This window comes from Bombina bombina, chromosome 2 (genome assembly GCF_027579735.1).
Source record: "Bombina bombina isolate aBomBom1 chromosome 2, aBomBom1.pri, whole genome shotgun sequence".
NCBI classification, from domain to species: Eukaryota; Metazoa; Chordata; class Amphibia; order Anura; family Bombinatoridae; genus Bombina; species Bombina bombina.
Window position 1 is genome coordinate 352,095,519 of NC_069500.1, and position 15,541 is coordinate 352,111,059.

General features: G+C 38.8%; 1 protein-coding gene across 1 annotated transcript in view; it reads left to right on the forward strand.

Annotated features, from left to right (window-relative positions):
• P2RX7 (purinergic receptor P2X 7) overlaps nucleotides 1–15,541 on the forward strand; it is a 187,085-nt gene that overhangs the window by 154,974 nt on the left and 16,570 nt on the right. The window contains exons 9-11 of the mRNA XM_053699761.1: nucleotides 3,816–3,906; nucleotides 5,662–5,721; nucleotides 5,908–5,940. Coding sequence (XP_053555736.1) covers nucleotides 3,816–3,906; nucleotides 5,662–5,721; nucleotides 5,908–5,940 — 184 coding nt within the window. The remainder of the gene's footprint in view (nucleotides 1–3,815; nucleotides 3,907–5,661; nucleotides 5,722–5,907; nucleotides 5,941–15,541) is intronic.

Sequence of the window (15,541 nt, forward strand, 5' to 3'; positions counted from 1 at the left end):
AACAGTATATAAAAAAATTTAAATCATAATTTTTTTGACTGCAAATCTTCAGTTTCCTAGTGCCCTTGAATTGAATTTTCCTCCTGCCTGCCAGCCTGTGTGCCAGGTCGATTTGCCAACTAGTTACACCAATCATATTTGTTGTCACAGTATTGTTAATAATTTAAATTAAAAAAAATTTGATTGTTATTCTGAATCCTCAGTTTGCTCGTGCCATTGAATTGCACTTTCCTCCTGCTGCCAGCCTGTGTGCCAGGCCGACTTTGCCAACTATTTTCACCAATCATAATTGTTGTCACAGTATTGTTAATTATTAAAATTAAAAAATTTTTGATTGTTATTCTGAATCCTCAGTTTTCTCGTGCCATTGAATTGCATTTCCCTCCTGCCTGCCAGCCTGTGTGCCAGGCCCAACTAGCCAATTAGTGCCAGCAATCATATTTATTTTAACAGCCTTGCAAAAATTGTCAATCATCACTGTTTGACTGCCAATCTGCAGTCTACTAGTGTCCTTGAATTGCATTTTTCTCCTGCCTGCCAGCCTGTGTTCCAGGCCGACTTGCCAACTAGTTACACACCAATCTTATTTGTTGTCACAGTATTGTTAATAATTAAAAATAAAAATTTTTGGATTGTTATTCTGAATCCTTAGTTTGCTCGTGCCATTGAATTGCACTTTCCTCCTGCCTGCCAGCCTGTGTGCCAGGCCGACTTGCCAACTATTTACACCAATCATATTTGTTGTCACAGTATTGTTAATAATTAAAATTTAAAATTTTTTGCTTGTTATTCTGAATCCTCAGTTTTCTCGTGGCATTGAATTGCACTTTCCTCCTGCCTGCCAGCCTGTGTGCCAGGCCCAACTAGCCAATTAGTGCCAGCAATCATATTTATTTTAACAGTATTGCAAAAAAATTGTCAATCATCACTGTTTTGACAGTCAATCTGCAGTCTACTAGTGTCCTCGAATTGCATTTTCCTCCTGCCTGCAGCCTGTGTGCCAGGCCGACTTGCCAACTAGTTACACCAATCTTATTTGTTGTCACAGTATTGTTATTAATTATAATTAAAAAAAAATTGATTGTTATTCTGAATCCTCAGTTTGCTTGTGCCATTGAATTGCACTTTCCTCCTGCCTGCCAGCCTGTGTGCCAGGCCGTCTTGCCAACTATTTAGACCGCATGTCTTATTGTTATACTCTGTCAGGGAAATTTATATATATTTCAAATTGATTTATTTATCTATCAAATTGATCGAACTATCAAACGTATCTATCAAATGTAGATTGCATCTATTGATCGATGTAATTCGTATCTATAAAATGTATATTACATATTTTGGTTGATGTCATTCGTGTCTATAAAATGTATATTGTATCTTTGATTCGATAATATTCGTATCTATCAAATGTATATTGCATCTATTGATCGATGTAATTCGTATCTATCAAATGTATATTGCATCTATTGATCTATGTACAGTGTATCGATCATATGTATATTGCATCGATTGAGCTATGTAATCTATGATCTATCTATCTATCTATCTATCTATCTATCTATCTATCTATCTATCTCGTGGTTGTGCAAGTGGACTGTTTGCGGTTGATTGCGGTGCGTTACACTTGGAGTTTGCTCTGTCACTGTGAAGCGGCCGTAACCCTTACACTACCTGATAGATACGACATCATAACTGATGTTTTAAAGCACTTTATTGTAAACAATTTGGGAATGTTAGGTGATTTAGGCCCTTTATGGGTTAAAAGCAGACTCTGCATAAACTATGTAATTTTCCATGGGAGTTTTGCCAGGGATCCCCCTCCAGCATGCCACAGTCCCGGTGTTAGTCCCCTTGAAACAACTTTTCCATCACTATTGTGGCCAGAAAGAGTCCTTGTAGGTTTTAAAGTTCGCCTGCCTATTGAATTCAATGGCGGTTCGCGCGGTTCGCCGGTTCGCAAAACAATACCGGAAGTTCGAGTCCACCGTTCGCGAACTGAAATTTTTAAGTTCGCGACATCACTAATTAGAGGTTATGAAATAATGAAATTAAAAACAGGTATTTACATGCTCTGATTTTTCCTGTCTTTCAACTTTACTGGGTGCGCTGAATGTTGCTGATTATATATATATATACACATATTAAAGGGACATTAAACCCAAAAAAATTCTTTCATGATTCAGATAGAGAATACAATTTTAAACAACATTCACATTTACTTCTATTATCTAATTGCTTCATTCTTTAGATATCGTTTGTTGAGTAAATAGAAATAGACATTGGTGAGCCAATCACACGAGGCATCTATGTGCAGCGACCAATCAGCAGCTACTGAGCCTATCTAGATATGCTTTTCAGCAAAGAATATCAAGAGAATGAAGCAAAATAGATAATAGAAGTAAATTAGTTGTTTAAATTGCATGCTCTATCTGAATCATTAAAGAAAATGTTTGGGTTTAATGTCCCTTTAACACATAAATATATATGTATATATTCATATACATATATATTTAAATTTTGCTGCCCATCACTGTGCGACTTACACCCTTCGCTGCGCTAGGTTCTCTGCCGTGTCTTACAGCCATGAGAATGAGGCTCCCATTGGAGCCTATGGAAGTGCACTCTTGTGAGCGCAAAGCTTCCCTGCACTCAACTTGTAATTACTGAGTGGAGCACAAATATCTCACTCGCGTAAGTGCAATTTTGCACTCCACTTATAACCTGGCCCTTTATAGTGCAGCGAAGGGGGTAAGTTGCGTAGGGATGAGCAGCAAAATTTAAATATACTGTATATATGTATATGAATATACAAAGGGGGTAAAGGTTTAAATTTGGAGAGCACTAATCTCTTTTTGTAACATATCAAGCTTTGATGCAAGGAAGTGGTATTATAAGTTTTATGTGAAAAGAAATATGCTGTACTGATTGTTTAAAAGGCATACTAAACCCCAAACTTTTTGCAATTTTAAGCAGCTTTCTTATTTACTTCTATTATCAATTTTTCCTTCGTTTTCCTTGCTATCTTTATTTTAAAAGCAGGGATGTAACGCTTAGGAGCCAGACCAATTTTGGTTCAGAACCTGGGTTACATTTGCTTATTTGTTGACTAGATGTAGCCACCAATAAGCAAGCGCTATCCATGGTGCTAAACCTAAAATGGGGCCATCTCCTAAGCTTTACATTCTACTTTTTAAATAAAGATAGCAAGAGAACAAAGAAAAATTGACCATAGAAGTAAATTAGGAAAGTTGCTTAAAATTGCATGCACTATCTGAATCATGAAAGAAAAAAAACTTTGGTTTAATATTACTTTAAATTGTAAGTATTTTTTTATTGCCCTATTAAAGTATTTATTTGTTTTATTTGCTTTCATTCTAAATTGTACAAACAAAGAATATGCTCAGATTTGTCAGCACTGGGTGAAAGTATTAAAGTATGATAACTGATAACTATCTGATTAGTGAATGTCGCCAGCAATGTCATTTACAATTTAATATGATTTCATTGTGAAAAAAACAATATATTATCTGTATTTTTTGTTGTTGGTTGAACTATAATTTATAATTATGTTAGAAAAGCACAAACTGTATTCTCTCTATAATAACATATTTTTGTAGAAACCTATTGTAATACTATATTTAATATGCTTTTTTATTTTGTATTAATATATGGGAATTCTACAGGAAATTAAATGAAAAAAACCATGAAACCTACTATAGATATCTATGAGGGTTAAAACAATTTAGCCACAATTTTAACTCTTTAATCACTGTGGTAAAGTGAACCTGTTTTGCATTTTCTCTAGGTTTTCCAAGATACTATAAAATGAAAGGAAACAGTGAAAAAGAGCAGAGGATCCTTATAAAGGCATATGGGATACGATTTGACATTCAAGTCTACGGCACTGTAATCTCTTTCATTTGTATCATTTTTAAACTTGCAAACGTCAGAATGATAGTGATTGGTTACATATTATTTAGGTGATATTTCAATACATAACAATGGCGAGTTTCAATACATTCCTCTGACAGTATCATGGCTGGTGTCCCTGCCTTTGCTATCACTGCACCCTTAGAGCTGTGACAACAGCTCTCCAAGGCCTTTATTCTCAGTGGGCTAGATCAAAGGACGCTCATTAGCCTGCCGAGGGGTCTCGTCATTAAAGGGATACGCAACCCATATTTTGCGATTTAGACAGAGCATACCATTTAAAAAATGGTTTCCAATTAACTTCTATGATGAAATTTGCTTCGTTCCCATGATATTCTGTGTTGAAGAGACAACTACATAGGTATCTGGAGCACTACATGGAAGTAAATAATGCTGTCACCTATTGCTCTTGCAAAACTACTGCACCTAAGCATACATCCCTGTTTTTCAACAAAAAATATCAAGAGAGCGAAGAAAAATTGATAATAGAAGTAAATTAGAAAGGTGTTTAAAATGGCATGCTCTATCTGAATCAAAGAGACAAATGTGGGGTTTCATATTCCTTTAAATGGCCCATGGACAGTATTATTTAAGTTAAGTGTACTTTTGTAATGTATTTTTGATGTCTTTTGTGACACTTTTTATTTTCGCAAAACACTTAACCACAGCTCTAAAATCGCGGGTAATGATTCTAGCGTAAATCGCGAAAACCCCCACAAAATCCTTTGCACACCACTTGTAATCTAGTCCTTAATTGGAGCAGATCTTGCCAATTGCTGCTCTAAGTGCAGGTGCAAATGATGAATTACTCAATTTTCGAGAGGCAAAGTTGCAGTGATTTTGTTCTGCAAGGTATTAATTTCACTAATGAGTTTTATTGAATCTATTAAATTATGGGCCAAATTACAAGTGGCGCACAATTTAGCACCATCACTTGAGCGATAGCACCGCCAAAAGTAAAGCTTTTGCTTGTGCGAGTTATTACAAGTTGAAAGTAAAACTTTTGTGCTAACTAAAAGACTTCAGATATCGCGACTGCTCTAACTTTTCTCCCCATATACTTGAAATGGAGAGTGCAGAAAAAAAACCTATCACTTATCGCTTGCTTCATTGCTAATGGAAATATATTGCAAAAAATATGTTCAAACTGAAAATGCACCTATGCACGTTTTAATTTTGACCTTTTTAATACCTTTGACAGAAGTATTCTTTCAATATATTTCCATTAGCAATTGCTAATTGCTAAATGCTTAAAAAAATTAGCAATGCTAAATACTTAAAAAAAGGTTATTGCTTGTTTCAGCATCATACAATACACACAATATGCTGTTTATGCCCATGCATATGCAATCAAACACCATGTCTGCTTAGAGAATCAGTGGTATAACACAATCATCACTGACACAATACACAACAGTCCTAGCTCTCTGAAAATGGCCCAGTGTTTGAATAAGTTTTCACACATCATGTGCAGCATATTTGGATATGTTTCAGAAACAGTAAGATGAGAGATATCCACCCTTTGTTCACCCCGGCCTTTGATAAATGGACCCCTATGTCCCTTTAAACTAATTCAGAGTCAGACAGCCACGTTTTTAGTGTATTGGAATGTCTATATAAAATGTATTGGAATTAGGTCAATGTTTGTGTTTCCTTCAGAAACAGTGATTTGTTACATAAAAAAATAATACTGATGGAGTAATGAAATATTAATTAATGTGTTCTTTTTAGGGAGGAAAGTTTAACTGGTATGAATTAATACTGTTCATTGGTTCATATCTCTCTTATTTTGTTTGGTAAGTCAGAAATTCAAATTTGTAAAATGTATTTACCTATTAAAACAAATGCTTTATGAATTAATGTTCCTATTTATTTTTTATTTTTTTTAGTCAACCATATTGATTGATTTTCCTCATCACTCAATACTGCACAGCCTGTCCTCGAAAATCAGCTTTGAAATATTATAATGATCTGAAGTATGAAAAAGCCTGTGGCCCTTGTATAATAAAGGTGAAGTATTTCAAGCATTATACAAATTGAAGTGAGATAATAGGAGGACTGAGAGCTGTTTGTATAAGTACGTTTCTGATTTAAAGCACTGGCCTAGATCTTATCCAAACTGCAATTGAGAGAAAACAGAACAGGGAGCCCATAGACCAGCCCTATTTCTTTCAATAGTTGCAAATCATATATCAGGACTTTAGACAAGCTGGGTCTGTTAGTGGGACACTAAGGACTCAAATGAAAAAAAACCTCATCTATCAGCACTGCAGCAAATCTCAGGTTATAGTAACAACTGCTATTTTCTTTAGGAGCCTCTAGAACAGGGTTCTCTCAAACTTTTTTTCCCCAAGACCCAATGTCATGATACCACATATCTTCGTGACCCTATTTTTATACTTTGTTTGAAAATATTAGTAACTAATATACAACAAGATAGCTGCAATTTTTGCAAAATGACTAAATTTGTGTGTACTTTACTCCTGATTGTAGTCATACTTCAAAGTGTTGTAAAACATAATAACACACACTCTCATGCAACCGACACACCACACACTGACATGACCCCCTTCAAGCAAGCTGTCCCCACAGCTTGAGGTTGAGGACGATCCAGATGTCTCTGATGAAACAGAGAGACCCAACCTAGGGGCCCCCAAGATTGGAAGATGGTTCCCAAGTATCTTCTTTGGGAGTATATCCCTTCCATCTGACTAAATACTGTAAACGACCTTTACTAATTCTGGAATCCAGTATAGAATGTACTTCATATTCCTCATCCTGCAGGTGGTGTTGGAGGAAGTACTGGATCCAAAGACCTCATGGATCGTTAAGGTTTCAAAAGTGAAACATGGAATGTTGAATGTATCTTTAATGAAGGAGGTAAACTAAGAGTTAGTGCATTAGAGTTGACAACCTTTATTATGGGAAAGGACCGATAAAGAGACCTCACAATTTTTTGCAAGGAATTTGGAGCTTCAAGTTTGTCGATAACCATACAAGATCTCCAACATTGTAGGCTGGTGGAATCCATCTATGAAGATCATAATACTTTTTCTGTGTTGTTTGAGCATCTTGGATGTTTTGGCGTAGAGTCTTGAAAATATCAGACAGTGAATTAGATAATTCATTGATCATAGGAGATGGAAAATTCTTGAAGGTCTTGTAAATTGTTGGAGGAAAATGAGAATGTCATCCAGGTATACCACCATACAGACGTCAAGTAGATCTCTGAACACATCATTGATAAAATGTTGAAACGTTGCAGGGGCATTGCATAGCCCCGAATGGCATAACCAAATAGTTGTATAGTCCATACCTAGTCCTGAAACGCAGTGAGCCATTCATCGCCCTCATCTGATACGTACCAAATTATATGTGCCACGTAAATCCAGTTTGGTGTAAATTGTTGCTCTATAAGTTCTGGTATAAGAGGTAAGGGATACCTGTTCTTAATGGTCCTTTTGTTTAACTCTCTGTAGTCAATTATAGGACGCAAGGATGAGTCCTTATTCTTGATGAAAAAGTCCAGCACCTGCTGGTGAGGTAGATGGTATGATTAAACCTTTGCGTATGTTGTCATCCAAATAGGTTTTTAGATGGTCTAATTCAGGTTGACTGAGAGGGGTATAAATGTCCATCAGGGAATCGTGGCTTCTGGCTGTAAGTCAATTGGGCAATCGTATATGCGATGGGGTTGGAGAGTTTCTGCCTCTTTTTTACTAAACGCGTCTACAAAATCTGCATAGTCATCTGGCAATTTAGTGTTAGTTTCAGGTAGCTGTAGTAGTATATGTTGAGGGAAACAAGTCTGACGACAGTAGGAGGAAGTAAATGAAATATGTAGTGTTGTCCAATCAATAGTAAGTTGGTGTAACTGTAGCCATTACATTCCTAGAACAATAGGGAGATGGTAAAACATCAAATACAATGTATTCAATATGCCCCTCAGGTGTTTTGACTAACAAAGGAATTGTTTCATAAGTAACAGGTCCAGTACTAATAGTGGAACCGCCAATAACTCTAATAGACAGTGGTTTGTGCTTCAAAATCAAAGGTATTTTATTTTTTTCAACCAAACTGCTATCAATGAAATTGCCATATGCTCCAGAATCTAATATGGCCTCAGTGGTCAAGTTGTTGTGATCATACTGTAAAGATAAAAACAAAAGACAGTAAGAAGTTGTCATGTCTGAAGTTTGGGAGGAGCATATAGACAAGGACTTAATTTTCTTGTTCCTCTGGAGGATGGGACACTCCTTTACAATGTTTGAGGGACTGGCACAGTACATTGCTTGTTTCTTCTGTGGTTCCTCTCTTCAGCAGTCAAAGGCCCCCTTATAACGCTGATTTCCATGGGTTCCTCAGTGGATCTGGGTGAAGCAGGTGATTGGGTAGTAGTTGTGTGACTCTTATAGATTGGTTCAGTATGATATTGTTCAGATCTTCTCTCTCTCAGTCTCCTATCAATCTGAATGCTGAGTTTCATTAATGACTCCAAAGAGTTTGGCATTTCTGTTCTTGCAAGTTCATCTTTAATTGATTCTGCGAGACCCAATCTAAATTGATTCCTAAGAGCAATGGGATTCCATTGGGAATCTGTGGCACACTGCTTGAAGTCGGTTGTGTATTCCTCGACAGGTCTTTTCCCTTGTTTTAGGCTGCGCATAGTAGCTTCTGCTGTCATTTGCAGATTGGTTTCCTGATAAAGTTCATCCATGCTGCTAAAGAAATCATCAAGTGATGCTAGGATTGGGTCATCATTCTCATAAAAAGTGTCTACCCAGCCTCTTGGCTCTCTTCTAAGAAAAGATATTATGGTCATTACCTTCACCCTTTGTGTACAATATGTTGTGGGTTTTAAGTTAAACAGTAAATGAAAGGCATTTTTTAAATTGCCTATACTTTTTTCTGTCTCCTGAAAAGGGGTCTGGTAATGATACTTGCGGTTCTGTGGTAGACTCAATTTGGTTGCTCTTTGTTGCAATTGAATCTGATCAAAATTTTGAGCAAGGTTGTATACAAACTGAGGGAGTTCTGCTGGATCCTTTTTTGAGGCTTAGAATTATGTAAGGATCTGATCACAGGAACAATTAGAATCACAACTGCAGTACAATTAGTAAGACATTTCTCCCTTTAGTTTGTTTGTTGCACCTATGACGACAATAGACTGCTATAGAGGAAGCAGAATAAATGTGTCAATGGTGTCTTTAATCCAAATTTATAGGAGTGAAAATGCTGATCCGCTTATTAAGCAATTCTGATACAAAGTTAAGAATTATGATATTGCAACAGACTATCTGATCAGGTTTGAAACAGACAGAATGTTTCAGATAGTTGACACTGAAGCAGTAAAAAGGGGCGGAGCCAAAGTCCATAATTTTACTAAGCAGTAAAGTTTGTTAAATGAAGTTTTACAATGTCCGGTAATTCTTAAGATGAAAAAGAAATGCTTGTAATTACTGTACCTCCTCTTCAGAATAATCCTGAGAGAGTTCTAAGGTAAGTAAGGCTTAAATCTGACACAGGAAATTAGTAGCACTCAGCTCTGTGAGGCTGACATGGAGACGCTGAAATACAAGTGCTGCAGCACTGGAATCAAACAGCTGAAAGTCTGTAACAAATGGAATGAAGGTTAAACTGCTAACCGAACTTAAATCCTTAATAAAGGTAAATCCACAGGATAGAATCTGCAGGCTTGTAAAATGAAGTAGCAATTTGAGCATGAAACTTCCTTCCAGGTATTTGGTAATATGGAAAGCTTGAGAGCTTAGATGATGCTTGCTTGCTGAGACAACTAAACAAAATTCTAAGCACCTGAGAGAGGGTGTGCTGAAAATTTAAAGGGAAAGTGGAATGTACCAAGATGAATAGAAGGGAGAACCTGGCAAGAATCCTGACACATACGTACACATGTATACATATAAACATATATATCTATACACATACAAATATACACACATATACCATATGACTTAAAATCACTTTCTGAACTGAACTTTCCCCCTATTTAATATGTATAAATATGGGTGAAATACTTTATTTTAAGATATGTGACGTGTTTTGTTATGCATATATCCTTAACACTTGACTTCAGGTCTCCAAGAGGGCTACATTTTCCAGTTCTATTATGTGTTGCACTTGAGCACAACACAACTCACCACACTGATGAGCAATGATAGTGCACCCCACATTAACCATTGAAAGTATGGGAGGGCGCATTCAAAAATGTTGGTTGCGTTAAGTTTTTCTGATTTTTTTCTTTCATAAAATGGTGAGAGTCCACAAGTCATCAAATGTGGCATTAAAGTCCAGTCTAATAACAAAACAACCAATATAACAGAGCATTTAATCCCTTCCACTATCCCATGATCCCTCAGTCAATTTGTTTGCCTCCAACAAGGAGTGATGGTAAAACTTGAACTGCTGAAAGAAGCTCTCTTACTGATTTGAGACCCATTTCCTCCTCAGAGAACCTATAAACAGGACAGAGTAGTAAACAGGAGTTCAGCCAGGCAGTGAAAAACTCTCCCAGTGTGGAGATGCTACCAGACTCCTACATAAAATGTTGGATGCCTACAGTGTGATGCTTCTTGCATGTCCTTGGTACTGTGCTTGCACTGCCTCGGATGGGCTTGTCTACTGGTCTTCTGCAGCTAAGGTGAGCACGGTAGACAAAGGTTCTGTACCATGCACCTTTATTACCCGCAGGTACACATGTTTTACATTGCCTGGGGACATAGCTATATACACAATTTAACACTGCATACACTTTTGGATACTTTTGGGCACTTTTTACAAAATTAAAAAAATGAAGGTATTGTCCTTTTTAAATTTACCTCTGTCACCTTTAGCACACACAGAGAGTTTCCGTCCTCATATTAAGCAGGCTCTCGGATGATCAAGAATGTTTTTAGGCCTGTAGGGAAAAATATTTTATTTACATGCAATACCTGATCTGCAGACCTCAGGGATTAAGTTTTTGGCACCAAAATAGCTTGCGCTCACTCTCTTTTCCCTCACTGACTGGTGGCCACACAGCTAACATTCATCTGGACATTAGGGGGCCCATTTATCAAAGGTCTTGCGGACCTGATCCGACACTGCGGATCAGGTCCGCAAGACCTCGCTAAATGCGGAGAGCAATACGCTCTCCACATTTAACATTGCACCAGCAGCTCACAAGAGCTGCTGGTGCAACGCCGCCCCCTGCTGACTCGCGGCCAATCGGCCGCCAGCAGGGAGCTGTCAATCAACCCGATCGTATTAGATCGGGTTGATTTCCGGCGGTTCCTGTCCGCCTGCTCAGAGCAGGCGGACAGGGTTATGAAGCAGCGGTCTTTAGACCGCTGCTTCATAACTTGTGTTTCTGGCGAGTCTGAAGACTCGCCAGAAACACGGCCCTTCAAGCTCCATACGGAGCTTGATAAATGGGCCTGTAGGAGTAGTAAGCACCCTTTATCTTTGCCCTTTAAAATGTAAAAAAATGACTATTTGATATAAGAAAGGATTAAATTAGATTAAGGCAAAGATCTTGTAATAAAGGGTGCTTACTACTCCTACAGGCCCATTTATCAAGCTCCGTATGGAGCTTGAAGGGCCGTGTTTCTGGCGAGTCTTCAGACTCGCCAGAAACACAAGTTATGAAGCAGCGGTCTAAAGACCGCTGCTTCATAACTTGTGTTTCTGGCGAGTCTGAAGACTCGCCAGAAACACGGCCCTTCAAGCTCCATACGGAGCTTGATAAATGGGCCTGTAGGAGTAGTAAGCACCCTTTATTACAAGATCTTTGCCTTAATCTAATTTAATCCTTTCTTATATCAAATAGTCATTTTTTTACATTTTAAAGGACTATCCATTATCCAATTTTTCTGATACACTTTTAGGGACTTCGGTATTGTGCCAATTTTTCTGTGTGCCCCTTAGGGGTTAAGCCTTTCTGTTCCTCTTATACTATATTTCGGTTCTGCTATCTAACTTTAGATACTTGCCTATTCTTATTGTATATTATGGAGCAAACTAGTGCAGTTCAATCTCAGGACATCATGTTGACCCTTTAAAAGGGTGATCTTCTGATAATTTAACCACTTCATAACAATCGGCTAGATTACGAGTTTTGCGGTAAGAGGGGTGCGGTGCTAACTTGCACGTTATTGTCACCGTAGAGCAAAATTGAGCTCCATACTGCACTCCAATACCAGCGCTGCTTAAGTCAGTGGTGAGCTGGTTGTACGTGCTCGTGCACGATTTCCCCATAGACATCAATGCCTAAACACCTGCAAAAAAGCAGCGTAAAGCTCCGTAACGCAGCCCCATTGATTCCTATGGGGAAACAAAATTTATGTTTACACCTAACACCCTAACATGAACCCGAGTCTAAACACCCCTAATCTTACACTTATTAACCCCTAATCTGCCGCTCCCGACATCGCTGCCACCTACATCATACTTATTAACCCCTAATCTGCCGCTCCGGACATCGCCGCCACCTACATTATACTTATTAACCCCTAATCTGCTGCCCCCAACATCGCCGACACCTACATTATATTTGTTAACCCCTAATCTCCCACCCCCAATGTCGCCGCAACCGACCTACACTTATTAACCCCTAATCTGCCGCCCCCAACGTCGCCGCCACTATAATAAACATATTAACCACTAAACCGCCGCACTCCCGCATTGGAAACACTAGTTAAATATTATTAACCCCTAATCTGCCGCCCCTAACATCGCCGCCACCTACCTACATTTATTAACATAAATTAAAAGAGAGAAGCGCTCAACCTGGAAATGAACAATAGCATAATAGCTTGTTCTATGGCTAGTTACCACCCAAGAAGCAGCCTCTTTTTGCTCAACATGTGCCTTTCACAGAGAAAAAAAAACTTTCCTGAAGCATATCAGTCTGATCCTGACTTCACAGTACAGTCCAGCCCCAAAATACCAGGCAATCCTTCTCTGAACGAGAGAAACAGCAAAACCCCAGACGTACGTTTCGGCCTATTGCGGGCCTCGTCAGTGAGGTGCAGCCATATCCCTCTAGGCACACTGAGCAACGGGTCCACGTCTGGATTCCCGCATCACACTTAGGGAGACTTCCCAAAATGTCATAATTTGCATAAATTAAAAGAGAGAAGCGCTCAACCTGGAAATGAACAATAGCATAATAGCTTGTTCTATGGCTAGTTACCACCCAAGAAGCAGCCTCTTTTTGCTCAACATGTGCCTTTCACAGAGAAAAAACTTTCCTGAAGCATATCAGTCTGATCCTGACTTCACAGTACAGTCCAGCCCCGAAATACCAGGCAATCCTTCTCTGAACGAGAGAAACAGCAAAACCCCAGACGTACGTTTCGGCCTATTGTGGGCCTCGTCAGTGAGGTGCAGCCATATCCCTCTAGGCACACTGAGCAACGGGTCCACGTCTGGATTCCCGCATCACACTTAGGGAGACTTCCCAAAATGTCATAATTTGCATAAATTAAAAGAGAGAAGCGCTCAACCTGGAAATGAACAATAGCATAATAGCTTGTTCTATGGCTAGTTACCACCCAAGAAGCAGCCTCTTTTTGCTCAACATGTGCCTTTCACAGAGAAAAACTTTCCTGAAGCATATCAGTCTGATCCTGACTTCACAGTACAGTCCAGCCCCGAAATACCAGGCAATCCTTCTCTGAACGAGAGAAACAGCAAAACCCCAGACGTACGTTTCGGCCTATTGTGGGCCTCGTCAGTGAGGTGCAGCCATATCCCTCTAGGCACACTGAGCAACGGGTCCACGTCTGGATTCCCGCATCACACTTAGGGAGATTTCCCAAAATGTCATAATTTGCATAAATTAAAAGAGAGAAGCGCTCAACCTGGAAATGAACAATAGCATAATAGCTTGTTCTATGGCTAGTTACCACCCAAGAAGCAGCCTCTTTTTGCTCAACATGTGCCTTTCACAGAGAAAAACTTTCCTGAAGCATATCAGTCTGATCCTGACTTCACAGTACAGTCCAGCCCTGAAATACCAGGCAATCCTTCTCTGAACGAGAGAAACAGCAAAACCCCAGACGTACGTTTCGGCCTATTGCGGGCCTCGTCAGTGAGGTGCAGCCATATCCCTCTAGGCACACTGAGCAACGGGTCCACGTCTGGATTCCCGCATCACACTTAGGGAGACTTCCCAAAATGTCATAATTTGCATAAATTAAAAGAGAGAAGCGCTCAACCTGGAAATGAACAATAGCATAATAGCTTGTTCTATGGCTAGTTACCACCCAAGAAGCAGCCTCTTTTTGCTCAACATGTGCCTTTCACAGAGAAAAACTTTCCTGAAGCATATCAGTCTGATCCTGACTTCACAGTACAGTCCAGCCCCGAAATACCAGGCAATCCTTCTCTGAACGAGAGAAACAGCAAAACCCCAGACGTACGTTTCAGCCTATTGTGGGCCTCGTCAGTGAGGTGCAGCCATATCCCTCTAGGCACACTGAGCAACGGGTCCACGTCTGTGAAGTCAGGATCAGACTGATATGCTACAGGAAAGTTCTTTTCTGTGAAAGGCACATGTTGAGCAAAAAGAGGCTGCTTCTAGGGTGGTAACTAGCCATAGAACAAGCTATTATGCTATTGTTCGTTCCCAGGTTGAGCGCTTCTCTCTTTTTATTTATGCAAATTATGACACTTAGGGAAATCTCCCTAAGTGTGATGCAGGAATCCAGACGTGGACCCGTTGCTCAGTGTGCCTAGAGGTATATGGCTGCACCTCACTGACGAGGCCCACAATAGGCCGAAACGTACGTCTGGGGTTTTGCTGTTTCTCTTGTTCAGAAAGGGATTGCCTGGTATTTCGGGGCTGGACTGTACTGTGAAGTCAGGATCAGACTGATATGCTACAGGAAAGTTCTTTTCTGTGAAAGGCACATATTGAGCAAAAAGAGGCTGCTTCTAGGGTGGTAACTAGCCATAGAACAAGCTATTATGCTATTGTTCGTTCCCAGGTTGAGCGCTTCTCTCTTTTTATTTATGCTACATTTATTAACCCCTAATCTGCCGCCCCCAACGTCGACGCCACTATAACTAAATTTATTAACCCCTAAACCTAAGTCTAACCCTAACACCCCCTAACTTAAATATAATTCAAATAAATCTAAATAAAACCTACTATTAATAACTAAATAATTCCTATTTAAAACTAAATACTTACCTGTAAAATAAACCCTAAGATAGCTACAATATCACTAATAGTTACATTGTATCTAGCTCAGGTTTTATTTTTATTTTACAGGCAAGTTTGGATTTATTTTAACTAGGTAGAATAGTTACTAAATAGTCATTAACTATTTACTAACTACCTAGCTAAAATAAATACAAATTTACCTGTAAAATAAAACCTAACCTGAGTTACACTAACACCTAACCTTACACTACAATTAAATAAATTACCTAAGTTAAATACAATTAACTAAATTAAATACAAATACCTAAATTACACAAAATAAAAAACAAATTACAAGCTATTTAAACTAATTACACCTAATCTAATAGCCCTAGCAAAATAAAAAAAGCCCCCCCAAAATAAAAAAAAACCTAGCCTAAATTAAACTACCAATAGCCCTTAAAA